The following is a 15508-nucleotide window of genomic DNA, read 5'->3' on the forward strand; positions in this document are numbered from 1 at the left end:
ACCGCTGGAGGATCCCTGCAACCATTTCATCAGAGGGTCTGTGAGGTCAAAATTATTTTTATAATAATACCAAGACATTCTTGCCCTTCTCATTCTTGTTTCCTAATGATGTACAGTGGCGATTCCTAGAGGCTATATGACATGTGCTATCACAACAGATCAAATAAAGCAACAGAAATGAGAATCCTGTGCTCTTATATTAAGCCAGAAAGTAAAGAGATTTGTAAGAATGTAAGGCAATGCCACTTCTTGCTAATTTATTTTTGTTTTGGAAAAATATATTTATTTTTCATAAAAGTGTGGTGTTTATGTTAACATATTAGATTTATTATTTTCAAATGAATTGACGAATACATTTGTGCATTTTAATTTCTGATATGTTAAATATTAATACACATAACACACATACCCAAATTTTGGGGGTTACCTATAAGTTTTAAATGTATAAAGGGATCCTGGGGCAAAAATGTTTGAGAAGCACTGGTTTTGGAGGAAGGAAGGTGTTTCCTGTGATGGGCCTATTCTGGGCTGCCACCATCCACTCTTGCCAAAACCCAGGCTCAGTATGTTGGCAATTTAGCATCTTTATCCTGACAAATCGGCTATCCCTGCCTTAGGCCATCCAGTGGCTTCCACAGAATGGCTGGTAACTGTTCTCTAAGCCCATGGACTCCACAGTTACACTGGAGGTTACCTTAGAGCAATGGTTTTCAAATGGGAGTGATTTTGTTCTCCAGGTATTATTTGGCAATATCTAGGGTAATTTTTCATGGTCACAGCTGGGTGGGGGAATGCTACAGGCATCTATAGCGTATAGGCCAGGGATACATCTAAACACCCTACTATGCAAAGAACAGCAACCCCCACAACAGAGCTCCAAATGTCAATTGTACCGAGGTTGAGAAACACTGCCTTAGAGCATCCAGACCTCATCTGATATCCCAGGACTTTAGAGAAATCTGACAAATGATATAGTCTTAAAGGTTTATTATTTGATTGGAGAAAAAAAAAATCCCAGGGCTTATCAAATCTGGCAGGGATCCAATGTGCATTTGCGAACTTTCGAATAATAATGAAAGAGAAGTACATTTCAAGCAGCAGCACAGCCAAGGAGCATACATCACAGATAATACCACTTAACAAGGTTAGGATAGCTGCCAAGAAAAGAAAGTACTTTAAAGGCCAAATCTCCTAGACTACTATGCTACTATGGGGTGGAATATATTCCCAAGATGGCAGAGAGAAACTTTTGTAATTTTTTCTTTTACTGTATGTTACTGGATGTATTGCCTAGCTCGATCCAAATCAACCAAATCTATTGACACCCCCCTGACGCACTTACAATTTGGTAAAGGAAGTGGAACTGGGTGGGCATTTGGTCATTTAAAATGTCACTTTCTCCATGAAACCATTTTTTAATTCCTGCTCCAATATTTTTTCTCCTCTTCTTCTTCTTCTACCTTGCCTAATTATTTCTGCTCATGTCTTGTAACTCCCACTATACTATGTGCTTTCCAAGGGCAGTGACCATGGCTTATGTATTTATATCCCCACTTAGAATAATAGTTCTCTCAATAAATATTTGTTGAATAGATAACTCTCTTTGAGAATTTTGTATTTCAGCTTAGTACTCACATAATTATTATAATAACTATTATTATTGGTCAAGTTTAATGGTCACTCTAAGAAGGTAGATTTATGGTCTCTACAAGTAAAGGAATTGAGGTACAAATATGTTAAGCAATATACTCAAGCCTGCACAGAAAATTGTGGGGCAGGTCAGAAGGAAAATTAACATACATCCAACTCTGTACTGTGCATTCTCCAATGGAAAACACTTAAGGGCAGTTCTCCTTATTTTTGTTCTTTGGGCTTGGATGTTCATAATTAATTTTTTTTCTTTAGGGACGACCATACTCCAAATAACTATCAACCTCGCAAGGGCATATTTTGCAGCTGCGGCCTGTCACTGTGGTGTAGCAATATGTCTCCAGGGTAATGTTTGAGAGCAATTACTTGTACCTAAGAGAATTATAAGTCAGAAATATTTATTGTACTCACCTCAATAGAGAACAGAAAGAATTAAACAAAGTGGGTCAGATTCTTATCATGAAAATTAGTTGGGCATTCTTTCCTCTGAAGCGCTTGATATGAACTTTTTTTGCGGAGTAGAGCCCTCCTAAGACAAGGGCATGGGGTGGCAAGCTTACGGAGAGAACAGGAGAGCTTTGTGATGTAATTTCAGGGGATCTGGGAATGTCCCCCTGTCCAAAAATATTTTCCTCAGTGATACCTGAAATTCCACCATGAGAATTGCACACCTTTAAGTTTGAGCAACATTCCTTGTTAAACTACACAGCTTCTTGAGAGATGGGAAATGAAACAAGGAGTAACTGTTTACAAATGCCAACTCTTTGTTCCATTTTGTTTTAAAAATGTTCAGGGCGGGGTGGAGGAATGTAAAGTTCCCCTAAGAAAAAAACGGTTTACTGCACCTAAGTTACAAAAATGTATATGCATTGTTGATCAGATGGAGAGGGTAAGAGCAAATGAGAATTAGATAGTCATTTAAAAGTGTGGGAAGGTAGTGCTGACCTGTGGCAAGATGATGATTATTGAGTGTGGGGAACAGTCATGGAATGGTGTCTATTTTTTTTAATTAAAGTTTATTGGGGTGACAATTGTTAGCAAAGTTACATAGATTTCAGGTGTACAATTCTATATTTTTTTTAAATAGAGGTTGTAATGTAATTCATAATGCCTTGAAAATGAGTTCTATTTTTAAAGAAAACAACTGGCTGATACATATGTCTTCTTATCTCTGTCATCCATCCACACCTGGCAATAACTCAGCTACAAAGGTCTGTGCTCACTAATCCAAGGCATGTAGCCACAGGTGGAAACGGTCCACGTTCCTAGCTCATCCCTGCAATATACCAACAAGCCATTTCAAAGTTCAATGTTATCTTAGTGATGGCCAACGTTAAATATGAAGACAATTTTATGACGAGAAGGCCATTTTTTCCCCTGTGAAAGTAAAAGCTGTTTATATTTTTGAAGTAACTAAAATTTTTGATATATTTCAAAAGAACTGTCCAATTTATTTTACAATTTTCATTTCAGGAAATACCTAAAATAGGTAGTTGGAGCCACGTTAGATTCTTTTTTATGAACACAGAAATGTGAAGAGAGTGGTGTGAGGGTGCTGAGTTTCCCCGTAGTGGAAAAGAGAAAAAAATGGCCTTGCAAATTAATGACCAAGTTGATTTCTCTAAATAATGATCCTAGAAGGGTTGAGATAAAAATTTGTAGTATGGATATGGTTCTAGGACTGAAAAATATAGGAACCCAAAATGTAGTATTATTCATTCACCCGAGAGACTGTGGGGCATATTCTGCTCTAAATGACTTTACTTGTCCTTTCTGAGCAGGTAGACCTAAAAAGCAAATGTTTGTTTAATTAATGATGCCAGGAGATCTTCAGTAGTGTCCTTAGGAAGGATAGATACATGTGTAAATATGCAGGTTATGGAGAAAGACGAGGATCACAGAGAAACAAAAGAAATATATGAGGAAGGACGCATTTGCATATTTAGTTGGAAACCTGCTCTAACAACACAATTATCTGGATGATGAAAATGGAAACTTATCACAGCTTAAGCTGGAAGCCCTCCCCTCACTTTATGCCTCATCCAAACCTCATTCCAAGTTACTAACAGTTGTTTCTTGGTACCTAGTAATTTTTTCTTTTTTTTGAATAACGTTTTAGAATTATCTTCACCCCACTGGAGGAAGGACAGCCATTCTCTGTTTTGCTGGCTTTTTTACTGAAAATATTTTAGGTTTCAATGGTGACAAGTCACCTTTCCCAATAGCTCACGTGCTTTCCTAGCCTTTTCTGGAGAACTCCTAGCATCACTTGGGAAATCACAGACATGTACAATAAGTCTTCACTTAACATCGTTGATAGGTTCTGCAACTTTAATCGAACTGACATATAACAAAACCAATTTTACCAAAGGCTAATTGATATAAACAAGAATTAGGTTCCTACCACATCTCACTGTTATAATGAAATGATGTTGAATGAAACAACATTATTTGAGGACCTGTAGTAAAGATAGGCAGATGCATACATCTCTGCCCAGGTAGGTCTTGATTTATTAAGTTGAAGCCAATTGATGAACAAGCAAGAGAAGATTCTTTGTTGGGTGAAAAAATTTACTCTATGGTCCTTTATATTCTTTTCAGGAGGTTAGCTTGGGAAGTGTGTAGTGAAAAGATTTACCTCTCCATATAGTATCTGTTAGAGGCTGTGGCAGTTCAAAATAGGGCCTAGACTACACTAGTGTCTGCAGACCTCTTTAAAAATTTTTACCCATTTATTTTCACAGGGGTTTGTGAATGCAAGATTCTATAAGAATGAGTGTTTAAGCTATTTCAATTCTTCTATCCTTGGAGAAAAACTGAGCTTTCTTCACAACCAGGGAACATGCACATACTGGTCTCTGGCCACCAGGGCAACCCTCATTTCACAGGGACAAGTACAATGGTTTGCAGAGTTATGCAGTGCTTAGCTGTTGGAAGCTCCCTCTGAGAGAGTATTTATATCTATGTAGTTCACAAATGTAGCTCAAACCTATTTAACTCCTTGCTAATGAGATCATAATTGAATAAAGTGCAAAGAACAAATTCAATAATGCATGCATATAACATTAGGAGTTGAAATGTTATTGGGCCTAAGAATACCAGTGATTGAAACCTATTGATGAGCGTTTATGCTAGGGAAGCAGTCTCAAAAGTCACTTGTAGATATTGGGGTAAAGACAGTGCATTTCCAAAAAATTCAAAGTGATAGACTTCTTGATTCTACAAGTAGTGAATTTTACTGATGGATTTCTGCCAAACTGGGACTTTGTCCAACCTCTCTCTCTCTCTAGAACAGGAATCTAAAACCATTAGTGGTTGTGGACTTTCTCATATAACCCAATTTGTCTGGGGAGACTTCTAACTTGATTTATCCTTGATAGAGAGAAGGACCTCAGGGAAGAGGTCCTGTTAGAGAAACTTAAAATGTTGCTGCTGATATTTTCCCAAGTACATAATTGATATGATTCACTTGAAAACTTGGTTTTAAGATCGATTAAAAACTCAAACTATAAAATTTGGTTGGGTTTTTTTTACGTATAAGTGTGTTTATTTTATTTTATAATTAAAATTTTTTTAAAAAACTTTTATTTATTTAAGTGTGTTTTTCCAGGACCCATCAGCTCCAAATCAAGTAGTTGTTTCAATCTAGTTGTGGAGGGCGCAGCTCACACTGGCTCATAGCAACCTTGTTGCTAAGAGCAGCGCTGCTGTAACCAACTGAGCTAACCAGCTACACATAGTGTGTTTTCTTTAGATCATCCCAATGGCACCGAGAAATAGAGGCATAGACTGATAATAGAGAAACTGATCTGTACCAGAGACTGTATTTCTGAAGACTTCTAGTTCATTTCCCTGACTCTTGGCAAAATATCCATTCAGAGTTTAATCTGATGCAGGCCAGCATCCTCTTTTTCCACCAACAGCTCTCCCTTGACCATGACCCATAGAAAAATAATCAGTTTAGCTTATACCCCAACAGATTGCAACAAATGGAGTCTAGATATCAGATATGAAAGCTGACTACTGGTTGCCATGCCAGGGCAGATAACGCCCTCTTCTAGCAAGCATTCTAGCATTCACTTATTTGCATTTCCAGCAGTGATGCTAGACACGAAACACTAGCAGAGTCAGTCTCTCCCTCTCATTTTATCTCTCTCTATTTTTTCTAATGTAAAATATGTTATTGCCTTAGGTCTATATTTTGAGATATATCTGTTTCAAGTCCAGATGAAATTAATCTTTAAGGTGAATCTAGTACTTGGACCACACTTTTGCCACCTCTGACCTATAGGGATTTGCCTCATGTGCCAAGGGCCAAATGCTATACCACTCTCTAGAAAATCAAAAGATAATGGATTTCAACTGTTCTCCATAAAAGGAAACTGTCCCCACCCTGCTCCACCAACCTCAGCTCCCACCCTCATTGAAAGTATTTCAGTCATTTCAAATGTTTCATGTTACTTTTCCATGGGCTATCCTATGTTTCAGAGATTGTGGTTCAATAAACTTCTCTCCAAATGAAAGGAAATGGTCTTAGAGGCGCAGAAAGGGCACAGATGTTAACATTTCATTCTGCCACTGCACCAGTGTCTTTCCTTTTGGCAATTGTATAACAGCATTCTTACCTTCAGGCTTTTCACTCCTGCTGCTCTTTCTGTAGCTCTGGTGTTGGGCATTTGGTCATTATGTGTTAATAAGAAGCACATTCAAGTTATCAGGATAACACCAAAAACAAATAATCATATTTTAATCATAGAAACCATTTAAAGCCACCAAGTCAATTAGAAAAAATCACTAGAATGGGTTAATTAAAAAAATATATATATTTTCTTTCTGGATTACATTCCACCCCTCCCCCCGGTGGTAGAATTTATTCTTTAACACCATCTGGCACAACCAATGATTTTGGCAGTCGTTGGACTGGTTGGTTCAGTTCTTAAGGAAAAGAGGTCCCTTGCTTGAAGCAGCCACTTGAGAGAAAGTGAGGGTTTGCTCTTGGGAGAAAGACCTGAATAAGTTCAAGGAGCAAGTTTAGTCACTTCCAGAAAAGAAAACTGTCAGGTTCTTCATACTTCCAGGAGGCAGCACCAGCACAGAGACATGCAAACCAACGAAGAGCATAATATACTCACCCTACTCTTCGATCTCAAACCAGTCTTGGTGATTCATAGGAACTTCTTCTAAGACCCAGGAAATGCCATCGATCTGTAATGATTCTTGCCTACACACATAACAGTGTCAATAAGGAGACATTGGGATCCATCTTAACCCTGGGTATCCAAAATGTCTACCTTTAGGGGTGGTTCCTGCCCTTAAAAGGTCTATCTTGTTGCAGGTAAAAGGAAGATGCAGATTCACATCTGTTATTCAAGGCCCAAGAATATCAAAGAATTCTGGGTGTGGAAGAGAAGAGCTTAAGAGACAGTGGAATAGGAGAGGAGAATTGTAGACATACATGGAAGAAGAAGAAATACAACATAAAACTGAGGATCTCATTTATACATATGGGAAATAGAGTATCGCCTCATTTATCTATGTACCACTGAATAGGAAGCCAAGGACAATTGGAAATGGGTTGTCTTAAAGTATAACTTTTCATTGTCTTTGAATAGAAGACTTGCTAAGCAAATGAATGGGATTAAAAAAAATATAAGATTGCTAGTGACAGGGAGGAGAAACGTGTTTGAATTTCTTAAGAGAACAAATTGTTTTTAGGTACTTTAAAAGCACCTGTGTAAAAGACAACTAATTTTAATTGCAAGCTGTTTTGAATTTATTAAAATAAGTTCCCTAAATTCTTTCCTAGCATCACATTAACTAGTTTAATCTAGTCCCTGTACGGATTTGAAGATAATTAAACTGCATTTCTCTATCAATATTATATAAATTATAATTATCATCCAAACATTTATTTAATTAATGGAAGTTTAACTGCATATTTCATCCTCATTCCTTACTTCCCTATATGCCTTACAAGTTAAGATAGATACGTATTATATAACTCTCGTTGCAGTCAAGGGGTTCAGAATGGTCCTATTTAAACATATTGTTCCAATGTTCCCAAAAGCATACAAAGTGTGCTGATTTTCAGCTTAGAAAACATGGACACTGGAAGTCTATTTAAATTCCTGGGTAAAACTAAAGCCAGGGCAATTCTAGGGTGAGGTGGGGTTCATAATGCCTTGTCTCCCCCAGTCACAAATAGCTTTTTTCACTGACCATACCTTCTCTTGTAAGGTAGGGCTACACAGGGAAAGCTAAATTGGTGCCCTTTACCCAAGATTAAGGGAATGAAGCAGAGTGGGGGCGGGGATAAGAAGAATTTGAAAGATTGAGGTGACAGGCAGCAATGGAGAGAGACTGATGTGTTATGTGGCAGTTCAGAAGCTAAATCCCCATTCTGCTGTGATTTACACCAACAGGCTTTCATTGGTTGTGTTACAAACCTCTGGTGATCTGGGTTTATCACTGAAACAACCTGCTGGCTCTTACTTACTACATTTGCACACACGTTGTAATAAAGTACTAACACAAAAGGGTGATATACAGATTAAAAATTCCCAAACCGCAGCTCTAATTTCTATGATCCTTGCCGGTGCATTTACAGTCCATGAAGGATCAAGTCTAATTTGTTTAGGCGCTATTAGCCTAGGTTTAGGAAATTGGTAAAACCAAGCATTATTTTAATTCTAGCCTGTAGGTCTGGTTCAGGACCTACTTCAGTAACTGACCTTGTCTTAATTCCTTGCATTCCTTGTAAAATAAAATAAAATAATAAAATAAAATAAATCTATTTCATTAGTTTAAGCATGTGCACATTTAAAACAGCCTGAAAAGTTGCCGGCTCCTTCCATAGAATAGTAATTTTTTGAGAAAAGGCTTAGAATGTGTAATGTCTCATGGGTGGGTGGAGTCAACAATTTAACATAATTGCCCATTTATCTTTACTTGAAGGTTGCAGGTGACAGACAGAGAGATAAGTAGTACAGGTTTTTCTCCCTCTCCTGGTTTCAGAGATAATAGATGTGGATGTGTTTCTGCAAAAGTAGAAGCACTCATAAATGTCAGGCTTTGTGATTACTGTTATTTCTAGTAATCAGTACTGAGGGCTGGAAAAAAAAATATGCTTTTTGCCTTGTAACCAAGGTTGAGAATGAACCTGATTTTTATGGCAATATGTTACATTCAGTCAGATTCACATCGCTCATTGGATGGGTAGATGTGATAAATTGCTGTCTGCAATATTATCACAAGAGATGACCCTGAAAATCTGCAGAGATTTGTAACAGCATTAGCTGTGTGACCTTCTCAAAGTTACCACCATCTCTGGGTCTCACTTTCTCTATGAGATGATAGTACATTCAGCAGTCAATTGTCATGTTACCTGGGGATGGGATACAATAAAGAAGTATAATTCTCAAACCATTTTGCTAATGCAGTTAAACCTCACTGATTTGGACTAATGGGGAGGGATTGTCTGAATGAGTAAGTCCTGAATTACAAAATCCATTTGAAAAATGACAGTTTTATTACTTTATGTCTATTTTGTAATTCAAACTCACTATAAAACGTTGCATTAGTGGAGGTTTCATGAGCACTACTTTAGCAGATAGATTTGTAATGAATATGACTATATCTAATACATGCTCCCAACATTTGAAAAAAGTTTGTTGTCTTAAGAAAAATTCAACTAGCAATCTAATCCAAATTCTTCATTTGCTTAACAAACCTCTCTTCGCCACGTCCCTGATAGTATAAAGTTAGTTTGTAGACTGGTCCCCATCCCGTTTATCACAGATTATAAATTGCAGGGCTCCAAATTAATGAGGTTTCACTGCCTTTTCTACTTTCTTCTTCATTGATTTATTTTTGGCATTACCACTAAATAGTGGTAAAACATAGTCAAGTTAATCTCTTGCTCCTTCTTTCGCTCACTCTCGGAAAATAGCAGATAGCAAGAAGGAAGAAGATAAAGGCAAACTCCTTGGTAATCCAGAAATTAAATAAGCAATCGTGGGATATGCAGCACTGATCACATTATTATCCACAGTTGAGAAAGGGGTTGACTTTCTTCAAAAGTTTGGCTGGAGGAATGCCTGAAACAACTGATTTGAAAGATACCTGGCAAGTAGAACTATGGTCAAAGAAGTTGAAAACATTTAGGATCTACTGAAATATTTTTCTATTTGCATATCAAAAACAGATAACCTGGAAATCATGGGCCGGCAATAAAGTTACTTGATAAATTTCAGTACTATCAGCTGAGAAAAAATGTTTGATTGCTGGTTGTAATTAGTAAATAGCTGGTCTAAAGTTTTAGGGGTCTTCATGACACCAAAACATCTGGGTGAAAAGTAAAAATTTAGCCAAATGTGTGGAGATAATTTTTTGTTTATGTAACATCAAATATTTGTTTATTTGAAAACTTCTGGCAACTTGGCATCATGTGGATGTTTTACAGTCATCTTGACACAGCCCATGGCTCCTTTTTAGCCATGCTGAGTATGAATGATGAATTCCTCAGAGCAATGTATCCAATCCAGCTCAATTTTCATTCTGCAACTCACATCAGTGGCATAGTTTCTCCATGGCCTGTTATTAACACGAGAAAAAGACCAGGAAGAAGGTGCTAAATACTGTAGGCCTCAGATTAGCCATTGCAAAACTCAAATGTGCCAAAAGCTTGGCTAAATTGTCAATGTCATTAGTTCAAACTAGTAAGAAAGGAAGTTACTGTTTTTGACACATAGTAAAACCTTGACTAATTGGAATCCATATGGGATAAATGGAATTTTCAATAAGAGTACTCATTTTGTTTCATTCTTGGCTAATAACATATTTTTTTCTCAAAATACTTGTATCCACTTTCTCGCCTCAGGAAAATAGCCTCTAATGTTTGAGGGTCAATCCAGATGGAGAGAAGACACATGAGACAGAGCTGAATGTGACCTAACCACAGATCTTCTCTTGGCAAGTGATTTAAAAAAAAAAAAAATCAATTCCGTGCAGTCTTCTCTTTTAGTACTATTGCTGCTTTCTCATCAATGTCGGTACTAAGGGGGGTGGGTAAGTTCAATTAGTTTGGGTACTGGTTAGTTGAGTTCTGGTTAATCAAGGCTTTACAACAAAAGACCTTGTCAGTGCTTGGTAAGATATATGCTAAAGAAATTTGTCCCTAAATTTATTTCTTTGGAAGTACTTTGTAACAGTGTTTCCAAACCCATGTTATATTGCAGACCAGCAAACTAACTTTTCTGTCAGTATTTTGAGGAATGGAGAGGGAAAGAGAGGAGCAGATGTGTAACCATTGTCTGTGAAGGAGAAAAGTTTTCACTTTGCCTGCTTGTTGGTCTGAGGTTGGGAAACACTGTTCTTCACCTTAAGATGCCATGGATTATTGGTCGTACAAGAACCAATCATGCTTCAGTATAATTCTCATGCCTTTGGGTCATGGAGGATTCTGTTTTCACGTTCTCTCCTGTACTTACCCAATGGGTCTTTATATCACTTGGTATCATGGCTTCTGAGCTTGCCATTATTTCTTTTTCTTGGATGAAGGTTATTCATTCTTATTAGCCCCAAAGAGCATTAAGGAGCCAAAGTAATGCCAAGTAAGATGGGTTTTCTCATGGTAGCTGCCTGGATAACAATTTGACCTACCTGAACCGAGAACATGGCTAAGGAAAAGCCAAATCAAGTATTCATACACACAGAGTATCACAGTTAGGTGACACATTGTTTCAATATACAAAATGTCTTTGCAAAGTCTGTATATGGGGTGGCCTATTGAAGAAAGACCCCATTTAACTTGAAACCAAGCTTGTTCTTTGGATTTCAAGTTAAATGGGGCCAGCTTAACTAGGCCATCACATATAGAGAACAACGTCTCATCATTTAAACACATAATTGAAGAAGCCATCACTAATCAACTAACCAACCTCTGTGTGCAATATCATACCTTAGGGAAAAAAAAGGCTATAACCTTTTAATAGATTGATTTGATTTCTCATACCACTCAACTGAGGCAGGCGGGGACAGTCTTAAGGAAAGCCTTTGGCTCTTGAAAGCCTAGGGCAGTGAAACCCATACCATAGCCTTCATAAGGCAACTAGTCTAGTGTGTGAGGGGAGAAAAAGGGTGTGGATAGGGAGCCTCTGTCTGGGAGTTTAAGAAGGGACCCAAGTTAGATCAAAAATGCGGGCAGTGCCCTGAAGTCTTTCTAGTTCCCAAAGCTGCCAGGCAGGCGAATAACCTGGTCATTCCACTTTATGTGTGAGTCTTGTGCTCTCTCCTCAATAATAAGATAACAGTCTTGCCGATTACTCGTCACTAAGGGTACCCGGTTGTGGTGACATTGAGGCTGACCTTGGAGTCACCGCCCCCGCTGCCGCACTCTCCTTTGTCGTACCACCATTTGTTTTTCAATTTGTCCAAGAGGCCTTGCTCATTCAGTTTTAATACTGCCAGGTTAACAGCATTTCTTGAAACGATAAAACATAACTTGTAAGAAAATGCACAAATGCTTAGGAAATCGTTAACGTATAAAAAGGAGCACAAGAGGACAAATTGGCTAAATTTCACAGAACGTGGAGCTATAAAAATGTCTGTACAGCAAATACAGGGTTAAATATTGGAAGGTGGCATGGAGGATAACATTTGCTCAAAACTGAAGTGTGCGGGATGGGGAAATTGTCTTTGAGAAAAAAAAGTAACAAGAACACCACATCCATGCAATTAACATTTGTCACATATGGCACCATAACTTGGCTTTTACCATCTAAATTGAAAAAGCCGTTGAACTATAAAATTAAAACAGTAACCAACAGTCAGAGAGGACAACACAGAGAGAGAACATTGAAAAAGTGGATGTATTAAATAGATGAAACCATAATTTACCGTGTTATTTAACTCCATGGAATATTGTAGGTTTTAAACTTTTAAACGTTACCTCAAAATCCACAAGAAAGAAAATGACAACAAAATGCATCAGGGTAGGTGGAATACTATAACAACACAGATATTGTTATATTATTCCACCCACCTTAATGCAGAGCCTTTAGGGGTTGCCACACCATAGCCTTTGGAATCCAGATTTCCACCAACTTTCATCGTATCACACGGTTTTCTCTGCTCAATGTACTCATTCATGGTTGACTCCAGCAGGAAGGCGAACTTTCCCTTGGACTTCCGCACTCGGGCCACGCCATCCGCTGTTGTTTTGGTAAACACAGATGGCTCTGCTGATTTCATGTAAGACCACATTTTCTCATAGACAGCAATTTTGGACCTCTGCAACAGAGATAAAAATTCTTAGAGCTACCATATTTATAACTGCAAGAGGCCCCAGGGCAGTGGTTTTCAAACATTTTTTATTGTCATTAATAGTAAGAAAAATATGTTACACTGCAACCCAGTAGATACATAGGGTATGTAAACATGGTTTCAGAATAGATTTCTCAAAACCATACTCATCCTTGCTATGTATGATATTCTCTGATATTTTCTGTTCTATTCTAATTCATTTAAAAATTCTGATCAGGATCCACTAAATTGATTTCATGGCTCCACTAATTGGTTGCAATCTAGTTTCAAAAACACTTTCTTATTTCAATCTTCATCTCAATGCAGAAATCTCCCTTACAATGTCCTGCTAAATGATTATCCTTTACCTACCTAAATAAAAAGCCATTGGAAGGGAGTGCACTTCCTTTTAGCCAGCCCACTCCAGGACAGGGTATTAATTATTGTAAGAAAACATTTCCTTATTCAGAGCTGAAATTTGGTTCTCTATAACTCTCACTCTTTAGTACTACCTGCTAGAGCTATGCAAACACAATTCTGTTCCTTCTGTGACATGATTGCCCTTCAAATATTGCAAGGTTGTTATTATGTACCCTCCTCATCTCTTCATCAGGCTAACTTCACCTACACCTAATACTATTTACAGAACCCTCACAATTTTGGTCTTTCTACCATAGGTACATTCTTAAATTGGAGTGTCTATAAATAAACATAGCACCCCAGATATATGATAAGGACAGAATAAATATGAAAACTGCTTTTTGTCAGTAGAGCATTATTTTCTATCAGTACTGCCTGAGTTTGCATTAAGATATTTAGCCTTTCATCATCCTTTCAACAAGTGTAAAACACTCTACTGGAGGTGTGAAGAATATCATAGAATGACTAGAGTCCTTCCCTCAACTCAGTTTGAGGCCAAATCAAAACTGTTCTTTCTACCAAGCCAAGTTTCCTTCATCTTTACCCTTTTGATTTTGAATTTAATTAAATTCCATTAAATTTCATCTCAATTCAGATGGTCTTTAGAACATGTACTAAATGCTTATAGCTCTATGTTAGGTATTCTGGAGAATATGAAGGAAGCATGGTCTCAATGACTCCATTACTTCCAGTTGAGTTGGGAGCTTGGTCCTGAGGAGTGAAAACTCTAGAGAAAAATTCTAAAGTAATAGTTGATCAGAACTGAGATAGTATGGTAGAAACTACAAACATATGCCATGTTTTCAAATGTCCTTTTATGGGTTTTCCTAGCCCCTGTCTTAGCCTTTTTGATTATTTAGTTACTATTCTCTGGACTTTGGCCAGCTACATTGCATCTTTTTTGAGGCCTGCTTGGACCTACTCAAATAATTACAGAGGGCTGGAACTCCCAAAGCTATTCCTATGGAAACTATACATTGTATTCATGACAATCAGACCTTTAATGAGTCACTGAAACTGTTTACTGAGATGGGAACATAAAGAACAGGAAAAAAGCCAATATGGCTGAAGCCAAATGAGCAAAAGAGAGTGTGGTAGGAAATGAGCTTAGGAGAATAATCAGAGGCCAGATCTTGTTGGGCCCTGTAAGTAGTGGTAAAAAGTTTGGAATTATTCTACATCTGATAGGAAACTACTGGAAAATTTTGAGGCATGTGTGATAAGATCTGAATTAAAATTTTAAAATGTTATTCTTGCTGCTGTATGGAGAACAGAATAAGGTGGGCCAGAGTGGAAGCAAGAAGATTGGTTAGGCTAGTCTTCTAATAGTCTAGGGGAATAGTCTATGGCATGGACTACGCTGGGAGAAATGGAGGTGGAGAGAAGAGGTTGGATTCAAGATATGTTTTAGGGAGAAAGTAAACAAGTCTTGCTGATGGACATCTTCATCTTATGGTCCTATAGACACTTTCAGATTAAACATTTCTAAACCAAATTTATTATCTTCCTTGTAAAGCCTGGATCTCCTTCTAAATTCTATCAGTAAAGCACCTTACATCCAAGCTGGAAAGTTTGGTTTTTATTCCTTCTTCAGCTTCTCATTATTCCATGTTTATTTTAACAGAAATGCCTATAGGATCTGTCCTTTTGTTGTTTCCATTTTCATTACCATTGCTTTGGGGCAGACTCACATCAGTTTTTGGTCTGCACTACATTACCACCTAACTGATCTATGAGTTTCAGCTCTCCAATTTATCCTCCAGTGATCTTTCTAAAATGTAAATATTTTCAAGTTACTTCATTGTTTAAAATTCTCTGATAGTTCCCAAATACCTACAGGACAAAATCCAACTTCTTGTATATGATATTCAAGAGTCTTTATGATCTTGGCTACACTCTCCTTTGATCTGGTCATACTGAGCTACTCACTGTTCACTGAAATATGCTACGTACTTTCACATCTTATGCCTTTGGCTATGCTTTTACTTCTTCCTGAATTATTCCTATTCATCCTACAAGATCTGGAGCAAATATCATATCTTTTGTGAAATCTTTCCTCACTCTTTTCTGTCCCACAGATGTGCTTTCTTGGCTTTTCTCTCAAAGCACTTTGCTCATAGCTATGCTATAGAGCTTA

At 37.5% G+C, this 15508-nt stretch overlaps 1 protein-coding gene across 10 annotated transcripts in view; it reads right to left on the reverse strand.

The window, feature by feature from the left end:
• GRIA3 (glutamate ionotropic receptor AMPA type subunit 3) overlaps window positions 1-15508 on the reverse strand; it is a 555596-nt gene that overhangs the window by 12744 nt on the left and 527344 nt on the right. For 5 of the 10 annotated variants that reach the window (XR_004423667.1, XM_033112237.1, XM_033112270.1 and 2 more), the window contains 2 exons: window positions 12692-12939; window positions 12016-12130 (listed from right to left, as the gene is read on the reverse strand). Coding sequence is in view for 9 of the 10 variants with exons in the window: in XM_033112237.1 (XP_032968128.1) it covers window positions 12016-12130; window positions 12692-12939 (363 nt within the window). In the remaining variant the exon portion in view is untranslated. The remainder of the gene's footprint in view (window positions 1-12015; window positions 12131-12691; window positions 12940-15508) is intronic. The other 5 variants (XM_033112265.1, XM_033112246.1, XM_033112264.1 and 2 more) reach the window with 1 other exon arrangement.

This window comes from Rhinolophus ferrumequinum, chromosome X (assembly GCF_004115265.2).
Source record: "Rhinolophus ferrumequinum isolate MPI-CBG mRhiFer1 chromosome X, mRhiFer1_v1.p, whole genome shotgun sequence".
In the NCBI taxonomy this organism is placed as follows: domain Eukaryota; kingdom Metazoa; phylum Chordata; class Mammalia; order Chiroptera; family Rhinolophidae; genus Rhinolophus; species Rhinolophus ferrumequinum.